Source organism: Dipodomys ordii, unplaced genomic scaffold (assembly GCF_000151885.1).
Source record: "Dipodomys ordii isolate 6190 unplaced genomic scaffold, Dord_2.0 Scaffold101, whole genome shotgun sequence".
Taxonomy (NCBI): Eukaryota; Metazoa; Chordata; class Mammalia; order Rodentia; family Heteromyidae; genus Dipodomys; species Dipodomys ordii.
Window position 1 is genome coordinate 3,405,060 of NW_012267317.1, and position 11,228 is coordinate 3,416,287.

Sequence of the window (11,228 nt, forward strand, 5' to 3'; positions counted from 1 at the left end):
ATAACATTGCCCCCAGAGGACCTGGATGGCCACCTGCCATGATGCCCAGATCGTTCCCAGTTTCCTCTGCAGAAGCCCTGGCACATGCACATGGAGTACCTGTAGTCTTCCTTTTTCTCCCTGGCCCATTGCGCCAGCAGAGACCCTAATGCCACATAGGACAGTCAGTGAGAGCTCTGTCCTTTCCCAGCCCTGCCCTTTCAGAGAGGCTGCTTCATACTCTCCCAGCAAATTGGTATAGGGTGTTTTCCACAGGGCTCTTCATCAGTTGAGAGAGGGAGTTCTTTATTTTTATTTTTTAGTTAATTTACTGTATTGTTATTGTAAAGGTGATATACCGAAGGATTACAATTACATATGTCAGGGGCTGGGAAGGTGGCTCAGTGGTAGAGCGCTTGCCTTGCATGCCTGAGGCCCTGGGTTCGATTCCTCAGCACCACATAAGCAAAAAGACAAAAGCCGTGCTGTGGCTCAAGTGGTAGAGCGCTAGCCTTGAGCTGAAGAGCTGAGAGACAGCGCCCAGGCCCAGAGTTCAGGCCCCACGACTGGACCCCCCCCCCAAAAAAAAAAATTACATGTGTCAGACAATGACGCATTTCCTTCCGTACATGTCTTTAGTTCCCTCACTCTCTCCCAGTCCCTACCTCCCATCTCCTCCCATGAGTTGTATACAACTCGTTTACTCTCATCAGTGTCCAGAGAGCTCCACTGCTACACATTTTTCATTCTTTTTCCCTCGAGTTCTGTACCCTCTTCCACCCTCCCAAAGGGATACACTATACATAAAGAAAAGGCAGAATCATCAAAAAATTAAAATTTTTTAAAAAGATATCTTGTTTCCCTATCTTGGAGTTTGTTTTAATATGTATAGTTCTCAATGTAAACATGAAGCGGCACATAGGCTTTGTGCCCTGTGTTTCTCTCCTACGAGTATCCTCTTTGAGCTCACTGTGTGTATCTGGAATCCTGTCTAATTTAGCATATCCCAGTGAGTTCTTTATTATTACTAATACTTTGACTTTCTTTTAGCAGAAGACTCAGAAAGTGGCGTTTACATGCGATTCATGAGGTCCCACAAGTGCTACGATATCGTTCCGACCAGCTCCAAGCTCGTTGTCTTTGACACCACCTTACAAGTGAGTACCCCACTTCCTGAAATTACCTTACTAATGACTACCCCACTTCTGGACACCACCTTACAGGTGTGTACCCTGCTCCTGACCTTGTGCAGTGTGCTCTCCATGGCTACTCACCATGGTCATTTCAAACTAGGCATGCCAGAAAACATTTCCCGAGACCCTTCCACATACCAGGCCCTGCAACCTGGGTTTGTCGAGTTCTTCATCTCTGTGGCAGCCTCAGAAGGGATGCGCTGTCACTCTCCTCTTATCTACAGATGAGGAAACTCAGATTCCAGTGTGAGAACATCAGCCAGTGGGTTCCCACACTCTATAGGTGGTGTGCGAAAGGGTCTGAAAGTGGCGGCCAGGCCTGTCCGCTGGGGCTGGGGCTGGAGCCACGCTCATCTGAGCCACGCTGTCCTGCCTCCCACATAGTAGCCAGATGGACTTTTTAGTTAGGGAAATATAAGTATTCAAATATAAGTATTCAAAATAAGATTGGTTAATCTTAGTAAGACTAGTTTAAAAGAAGTGAATTTAAGAAAAGTTAATAAGATTGGTTAAAAGATTAAAGTAGATAATCTCTTGAGAGACAACTTCATTGATCTATAGTAGCAGAAAATTTGAACCTGATTATTAAGCTTGTGTTTATTGTGGTTCATTTTGTATCAGTATGACTTCTAATCGCAGATAAAAAAAGCCTTAAATAAGGCACTCACTGTCATCACCAAATTACATTAATGTAATGAAGTATATGCATGTGAATTCACATACATACACACACCCTCACCAAGTAGGGTCTTCAGTTTTGTTCCCCAGAATTAATCACTAAGCCAAGAACTTGTAAGTAAGTAGTCTATGAAGGAACTACAGGAAGTCCCAACCAGAGTGTGATTTCAATCCAGGCCTGTGGAGGGCAGCCTCAGCTTGAGCCCTAGGGAACCCAGGGCTGTCCGTATCCTGGAGTGTTGATTCAACCTACTGTATTGTTTGTTCCACACAGAGTCCAGCCAGGGACCCCAGCTCTGCCCTGGCCCCTGCCATCCTTCCCCTCGCCTCTAGCTCAATGGTAGCATTGCACCCATATGTGCACCTGCATTTTTAGAAACAAAAAATAAAGCAAGAAAAAGTCTTTTTGACTTTTGCCCAGCTTTTCTCTTGCTATGCAGAGTCTTTCTTTGGAATTAAGAATTAGCCACACACCGGGAACTGGTGGCTCACTCCTGTAATCTCAGGAGGCTGAGATCTGAGGATCATGGTTCAAAGCCAGCCCCGGCAGGAAAGTCCGTGACACTCTTATCTCTAATTAATCACCAGAAAACCAGAAGTGTCACTGTGGCTCAAGCAGTAAAGCGCTCACCTTGAGCTGAAGAGTGCAGGGACAGTGCCCAGGCCCAGAGTTCAAGCCTTACAACCAACTAAAATAAATAATAATAAGGGCTGGGAAGGTGGCTCAGTGGTAGAGCGCTTGCCTTGCATGCATGAGGCCCTGGGTTCCATTCCTCAGCACCACATAAGCAGAAAAAGCTGGAAGTGATACTGTGGCTCAAGTGGTAGAGTGCTAGCCTTGAGCTGAAGGGCTGAGGAACAGCGTCCAGGCCCAGAGTTCAGGCCCCATGACCGGAAAAAAAAAAAGGAGAAGAAGAATTAGCCAGAATGAGTAATACCCAAAAACTGGATGCCAAGGGCCTGACCCAGTGACATCACTTCTGGTGCTAATAGAAGTTGTGTCTTCATCCCCTCCCAGCCACTTTCCCTTCAAAGCTTGAGCTAGGTTGCCATGCAAAGCGTGCTTCTATCCTAAGATCTGGGTATTTTCTGGATACAGACTGCAGCAGTGGTCATTTAAATGCCCTTCAGAGCTAAGAAATCAGACCTGGGGTATGTATGCACAGAGCCCCAACTCCTGCAGCGGCTCTCCCGTAGAGGTCAGTTCCATCAATTCTGGAGCAGGCCTACCATAGAATACCACAGAGCCATTAGGAAGAATAAAAATTTGGCTTCTAAGCCAGGTACCAGCGGCTCACACCTATAATCCTGGCCACTCAGGAGGCTGAGATCTGAGGATCATGGTTCAAAGCCAGCCTAGGCAGGAAAGTTCTCGAGACTCTTACCTCTAATAAACCGCCAGAAAACTGGAAGTGGGGCTTATGGTTCAAGTGGTAGAGCACTCACCTTGCTGAAGAGCTGAGGGACAGTGCCTAGGCCCAGAGTTCAAGCCCCACTACCAACAATAACAACAAAAGGCTTCTGAGAGTATTTCCTTTTTAGTTAAAAAAGAAAATGTAGGCTCCAGAATGGCAAGTATAATGGAAGTCAGCCATGTGTAAGGAAGCTAGAAATGGCAACACTTGAAAGCAAGAGGATTAGGGTGGTTTGGCAAGGCAGGATATGGCACAGTGCAGAATAGGAGTGGGACAGAGCATGTCTTCTTGGTGGGGAAGGGGAAGGCCCAGCTGCCCCAGCTCGGGAGGAATCACATTCTGCCCACAGCTTTTCTGTTTCCAGCTTCATTCTCTGGAGAGACCAACACGGCCTCCTACAACTGGGTTCTGTGAAATTCTCCTTTGTTTAATCCTGGGATTAAGTGAAGGATCCCTGGCAGTCTGTCCTTATGGTCAGGCTTATGGAAGTAGAAATTAAATGCTCAGTTTGTCGTCCTGCCTGCTGGGGAGTGGCATCCTCCTGGTCTCGGAGCCACTGCAGACAGTGGTGAGCCTTGGTGGAGCGGGGAGTGCACTTTGGGCCCATGAGCAAGTGCCCCACCCCCTTAGGGCAGAGAGCCGCGGTGTACCCTGCACCAGTAGTGAGTTTATGGGCCAGCACACACTGAGGTCATGGTGCAAGCTCAGTCTGTCCGGCTGCTCAGCATCCCGTGGTGGGTTCAGCTCCACCACAGCACCATAGTGAGCCAGGAACTGCTTCCTGGAAAACAGGTGTCTGCAGAGCAGTTGCAGTGTTGTTGGGATGCAGTTCCTGTGAATGGAGGCCTCACGGCCCCCTGCCTTCCACCCCCAGCCGTGACCTTGCTGTCCTAAAGCCAGTGAGGAGGAACAGCCTTGCCACACAGCCTGATCCTGCCCGTCCCCTCTAACAAACAGCTTTAGTCTCTTGGTACGTGTCAGAGTAGCTCATACAAAGGTGAGTGTTTGCCCAGGATTCTGTGGTGGCATGTAGGGTCATTCGGTAGGGTGACCTGGGCACTTGGTTCGCTAGGTTGGTAGCAAGAGGAGGTTCCAAAAAACTGTTCTGAGCCCTGCCTCCCCTCCTCGCTCTCAGCGTCAAACAGCCCTGGAGGGTTTGTGGCAGTGGTCAGAATCACATGTTTAGGAACAGAGGAGCTAACCTGAGTCTGGCTTTGTAGCCCTGCTGTACCTCTGGTGACTCAGATGCCATCTGTCACCTGATGACCAGATTCCAATCTTGACCAGCAGACCAGAGTGATGTTTTTATGTGTTAGCAGTTACCAGCCATCTGGAACCAATACCCGTCTCTGTAAGTCCTTCAGTCAGGTGTAGAGAAGGCCAGCGCCCCAGGCTATGAGTCTGTGGTCACACGTGGCCCTGGCTTGGATGTGGATGGAGGGACCAGACCCCCAGGGATGACTTCAGACAGATTTTTTTAATCATCACAATGCTAGTCATCATTATCTTAATCAACATTGCTTATGAACGTGTTGCGTAGCTCAGGCATCTTCCATTCTTAGGGATGCAGATCTCTGGGAACATCCTGACAGTCATGCCTTCCTGGTCACTTCACTCCTGATGGCTACCCAGGCTGTCTGTAATCATTGGTACATGACCCTCTACAGGCAGGTGCCAGTGACTCATGCCTATAACCCTAGCTACTAGGATGACTAGGAGGCTGAGATCTGAGGATCATTGTTCAAAGCCAGCCTGGCCAGAAAAGTCCCCATGAGACTCTTAATCTCTAGTTAACTGCTCCAAAACCAAAAGTGGCTCTGTGGCTCAAGAGGTAGAATGCTAGCGTTGGGTACGAAGAAGCTCAGAGACAGCTCCCAGGCCCTGAGTTCAAGCCCCACAATCCATTAAAAAAAAAAAAAAAGATGACCCTTTGCCACCAGGGGATGTCATTCACACCAAAATCAGTGAGGCTGGCCCGGGCCATGTACAGACCCACAGAGCACAGCCCATGTGGAGCTTCTCGGGGGAAGAGACTCCCTTGCTGTGCATTGCTCTAAGGCTCTGAAAGGGGAAGTCCTCAGATTGGGCATGAAGAACCTGTGCCACAGCTCCCATCGCCTGAGCTGTGGATTCTGAAATCCCCCAACCAACCCACACAACCAAGAAGCTGTTAGAGCCACTTCCAGCTGCACAGATGTTCACTGAACAAAACTTGTGCTGAGTCCACCTACAGCAGTACATTCTGCACAATCAGTGTTCATTTCTTCCACTCTGGCCACCTAACACTGTCAAAACCTGTCTCCACATTTGCTCCTGGGATATCTGCGGGTATAAGTAGCACTGTCCTACAGTTCTTCCTGCATGAAAGCTGTTTGTTGCTCTGGGGTGTGCTGAAACCTGTCCCAGTTACAGGGCAAGGGTGTCCAGGGCTGCCTGGGATGGTCCTGAATAAGTGTGATGTTTGCCAAGGAAAGCTTGTAACCAGGCTTTCAAGCAAACAAAGTATCACACACTGGAGAGCCAGCCATTTCCATTGCCCTGGAGGTGGCGAATAACTAGGATCCAGGAGTCTTGGCTTTGTCTAAGAGAGTGATGGCCAATCTTGATTGTCAACATGAGTGGGTTGAGAAACAACCTAGGAAATAGAGTAAAGCACACTTGGAACTGTCTATAACAATTAGATTATGAGTATTCGGATCTAATGAATGGTTTAGTCTATTGATGGGTTAAAAATCTGAATATACTTGGCAGGCAGTGGAACTGTGGAAGGTAAGGCATGATTGGAGAAAGGTCACTGAGTGTGTTCTTGGGGCTGTATCTTGCCCTTGGCTTCTTCCTGTTAGTGCTGCACTCTGCTTCCTGTCCACCATGAAGCAAACAGCTCTGCCCCACCATAGTGGACAGAAACATCTGAAATTATGCACAGTGAATCTTTCCTCCCTTAAGTTGTTTCTGTCAGGTATTCTATCTAACCCAGAGAACACTCATGTGTCCCTGTACCTGGTACAGAATTCCCGCTTTTCCCACACCAACACCCAGCCTTCATAGCAGAACTGTTGAGGCGTGGATGTCAGCTGGTATGTCCCATCACACAGAACCACGTTTGTGTGTTGTTTGTAAGCATTAGCCCATGGCTACAAGATTCTTTTCAGGCTGACGGTGGCTTCAGGTCTGCAAGAAATGAATCACAGTGCTCCCTCCCACACAAGTACTGTGGGCCTTGGCTCTGCCGCAGGGGCTGGTGCAGCAGCCATTGCTGCCTGGGCCCCACGTGGCATCTTCACAGTCACTGGGTGATTCATTCAGTCACAGCACCACAGCATGCCCTGAGAAAGCAAGTCTGGCTTCCCACTGACACGGCACACGGCATACTGTATTCGAGCCCAAGGACAGGACACCAGTTACGATCTTGTGCTGATTTTTCTGCTCATTGGAGGCCAGTCAGGAGGCAGAAGCTGCATTGGTTATTTGAATTAGAACATTAACATAAATGGGTGTTGAATAACGTGTAGGTAACTGGGGGGGGGGGGTGTGTGTGAAAGAGTAGACAAAAGCCTGAGAGGCAGCTTTCTCCAGATTGCCAGCTTCAACATAAACCAAAGCTTATAAAATCACAGAACGTTGCACCTGTGCCAAACATACTGAATCAGACACTGTAGAGTAAGGGCCAGTGAACCCATTTCCATACCACAGCACCATGGCTGTGCATTAGAAGGGCGCAGCTCTGACTGGGTCTGGAGTATCTGGGTGGGAATTAGGGCTTAAGGAAACTCGTTCTCCATGTAATGAAAATGTGACCGGCTGCTGCTATGGTGAGGCAGGTTCCTGTGGGTGGAATTCCCACCAACAGTGGGCATCCTTCTCCTGCTTTGATGCCCTCACTACTACCTCCTCTACTTTTGGAGCCTAAAATTGGGCTGAAGATGCAAAAATCTGGTGTACATATTCCCAATACCACAAAAGGGAGTCCACGGTGTGGGCTTGGAACTGAGACTAGTAACTGGAACGGTGGTGCACTCTACCGATGTCCTGGCCCTTCCCCTGCAAGCAAGCCCGGTGGTGCAGAGGGAAGGGAATGGTCGGTGAAACTAAGTGGTGACACTTAGTTGTGAGCAAGTCAGATCTCATAGTCAAATCCTATTTCAGGATTAGTGGGGGCATTGGGAATTAAATAATCCTTTCCTAGGCTGGGAAGGTGGCTCAGTGGTAGAGCACTTGCCTTGCATGCATGAGGCCCTGTTTTCGATTCCTCAGCACCACATAAGCAAAAAGAAAAAAGCCAGAAGTGGCGCTGTGGCTCAAGTGGTAAAGTGCTAGCCTTGAGCTGAAGAGCTGAGGGACAGCGCCCAGGCCCAGAGTTCAGGCCCCACAACCGGACTCAAAAATAAATAATCCTTTCCTCCCAGTCGTAATACCAATTTTTAGCAATGCTTTATATATAACAGTTTATCATTAATAAACATTTTTTTCTGCCAGGCACTGCTGACTTAAACCTATAATCTTGGCTACTCAGGAGGCTGAGATCTAAGAATCATGGTTCAAAGCCAGCCTAGTCTGTGAGACTTTCATCTCTTAATTGACCACCAGAAAACCAGAAGTGGCACAATGGCTTGAGCAAAAAGAGCTCAGGGACAGTGCCCAGGCCCTATGACCAACCAAAAAGCTTTGTATTTTAGAGTAATTTTAATTTTGCAGAGAATTCCTATATCCAGCTTACTTTTCAACAGTGTAGTGTGTTTGTTCCAGTTACTGAGCTGCTACTGAGTTATCAACTAAAGGACACTCATGTTCCCTTGGTTTTTACCTGGAGCCATTTTTCTGCTCAGGACCCCATCTAGGTTTCTCTGACATCTCGTCCCTGTGTCTCGGCTACGTTTGGTCCTTGTGTGTCCTTGTGTGTCCTTGAGCTCACATGGGCTGTGACCATCTGTTAGATTTGTTTTTGGGCAGTGTGGTGGTTTTGAGGAGTCTTGGTCAGATGTGTTATAGAATGTTCTCTGTTGAGATGCATCTGGTGTTTTACTCTGGAATCCATTGAAGTACAAATTTTGGGGAGGAAAACCATTTCTTGTGAGTGCTTGCTGTGACATCACGTGACTCGCCACTCAGTCTCGATCATGTGGCTAATGTAGTGCTGTGTCCCCCACTGAGGCTGGCCGCTCTGCGCCTTTCTCTCTGCAGGCTGGTCTCTGGTAGAACGTGGGGAGCACTGAGTACAGAGCATTTCCAGGCCTCAGCTAAAATGCCTTCTACAAGACTGATGTATCTCCTCCCCCACTCCACTCATGTATTCATAAGCAATACTTATATGTAGTTTGGTGCTATTTGAGTTTAGTTATTTATATTGTGCCTCATGATAATGATTCGTAAATAATACCAAGAGGAAACAAGCAAGTACCCAAATAAGTACCTTTCACCAACACTTTTTTTTTAAACCGGTGGTATTGGGGCTTGAGCTCAAGGTCTTATACTTGCTAGGCTGGCACTCTATCACTTGAGCCATGTCCCCTAACACTTTTTGCTTTGGTTATTTTTGAGATAGGATTTTGCCTTTATGCCCAGGTGAGCCTGGAACTTGATGTTCATATTTTCACTTCCTGAGTAACTGGGTGGCAGGTGCACACCACTATGCCCAGCTTTTTATTGATTAAGATGAGGGTCTCATGAACTTTGTGCCCAGAATGGCCTCAAACCATGATGCTCCTATCTCCACTGCCTGTGTAACTAGGATTACTGGCATGAGTCACCACATCTGACAGAACATTATATTTTTAAACGGACTTGTGGAAAATACAGAATGGAGAGTATAAGGTCAATATAGGAGGGCACAACTTAGAAAAGCACTGCCCACAGTTTGCTTACAGTTTGAGATTTAACCTGAGATGTACAGAGGGAAGGGGTGGCTTAACTATTTTCAAGGCAAAAAGAAACAGGAAGAACCGTGGTCTTGTTCAAGACAGATGCTGCTGGAGTGGAAAGAGAAAATGAATTAATTGAACCCCTCCACTCAAATTGTGCTGCTTTTGTTCTCAAGGAAAGTGATCATCATATAGGAAAGGGTACCATAAGTAGTGATAGAGGAAATTGAAGCTGAAGATGGTTTGGAGAGTATAGGAACATGCCCTACTGCACAAATGCAAGTTGACCCACTCCGGGTCTTAGCCCGGAGATTGTCGAGCTGTTCATGATGCTGGAGAAGCTGGAGAGAATGGAGCTGCGATGAGACTCAAGGCCAAAGGAAAGAATAGATGGAGACCTCAAGTAACATAAGCGAAAGCCCATGAATTCGCATGCCAGCGGGTGCCTCTGTTGCTTCAGCTGGCTTCGTGATTTGGCTCTTGTTGCACCCGTGTAGTGAAGCACTGACAGCCCTCTGGATCTCACCTAGAGCTGGCAAAGATTGCAAAGTAATATCCTAACAGGTGAGAGGGCGTGGCTGTGCAGTGAGAGGAACTTAAGGCTTATATGGATTAGGGCTGGGAAGGTGGCTCAGTGGTAGAGCTCTGGCCTTGCATGCATGAGGCCCTGGGTTCCATTCCTCAGCACCACATAAGCAGAAAAAGCTGGAGGAGGCTCTGTGGCTCAAGTGGTAGAGCGCTAGACTTGAGCTGCAGAGCTGAGGGACAGCGCCCAGGCCCCCAGTTCAGGCCCCACAATCAACAGAAAAAATAAAATAAAAAAATAGATGAATGCAATCAAACCTTGCTCCAGGCTAAGATTTATTAATCCATATTTTTTGAGGAGAGGGGTCTGGAGTTTCCCCTTTTAAAAAGAGTTTAATAGAGAAAAAGCTACAGCAAAAACAGCAAGAGTAGTTTCGTGATTTTTTTTTTTTTTGGTCGGTCGTGGGGCTTGAACTCTAGGCTTGGGCGCTTTCCCTCAATTCTTCAGCTAAAGGCTAGCACTCTACTGCTTGAGCTACAGTGCCACTTCCGGTTTTCTAGTGGTTTATTGAAGATAAGAGTCTCACAAACTTTCCTGCCTGGGCTGGCTTTGAACTGAGATCCTCAGATCTCAGCCTCCTGAGTAGCTAGGATTATAGGTGTGAGCCACCAGCACCCATCTGTTTCATGATTCTTGATACAAGCTGTGGTCCAAAAAATATTTAGTTTTAAATAGCACTGTAGTTTTAAAATAGCACTTAAAGAAGGAGTTAGAACTTAAAAATGTTGGTTTATTGTATAGTTAGTCAGCCCTCCATTTCTGTGACAGAATACCTGAGATAAACAACTTCCAGGAGGAAAGGTTTAGTGTGACTTGGGGCTTCTGAGGCTTCAGGCCATGGTCTCATGGCCCTGTTGCTTTGGGCCAGCAGAAGCCCAGTGTATCCAGGCAACAGCAGCCCTTTCGAGGACCTGCCCCAGTGCCTAACTTCCTGTCACTAGGCCCCACCTCCTAAAACATCCCACCATTACCCAATAGAGCCATGAGCAGAGGAGGAAGCCTTCTAGACATGGGCCTTTGGGGGATCATCCAAGAGCCAAACTAGCAGCTGCCATAAATGATTATTTCAATTTGTTGTAATTTGCACTTCTTGGATTGGTAATAAGATTGAACCATTTTCCCTATTCACATGTTTGCTGGAGGATCATTTTTAGCATTGAGCTGTTATTTATTCATAAGTCTTCAAACATGATAACTTACAAGGTGTTTGTTAAAAGCGTTACCCAATGTAGTTTGAGTTAGCACCGAGGCCTTCCCCTGTAGGGGCTTAGTTTTAGCTGCTGGGATGGGGCACACGAGTGATCCATCTCTTAACAGTATGAGACTGTCTAATGCCTCTTCATACCTTTTTTGCCACCCTTGGTGAATGAGAACATTCACTTGATTTGTTATTCAACTCAAATTTTCATTTTGCAATTTGATATATAACCTCTGTGTTCTGTTTTTTTTTTTGGGGGGGCGGCTGTGGGGCGGCCGTGGGGCTTGAACTCTGGGCCTGAGCGCTGTCCCTCAGCTCTTC

The 11,228-nt window shown here is 47.3% G+C and overlaps 1 protein-coding gene across 1 annotated transcript in view; it reads left to right on the forward strand.

Moving 5' to 3' along the window:
* Prkag2 (protein kinase, AMP-activated, gamma 2 non-catalytic subunit) overlaps positions 1-11,228 on the forward strand; it is a 213,118-nt gene that overhangs the window by 182,563 nt on the left and 19,327 nt on the right. Inside the window, exon 6 of the mRNA XM_013027214.1 lies at positions 1,033-1,136. Within this exon, the coding sequence (XP_012882668.1) occupies positions 1,033-1,136 (104 nt within the window). The remainder of the gene's footprint in view (positions 1-1,032; positions 1,137-11,228) is intronic.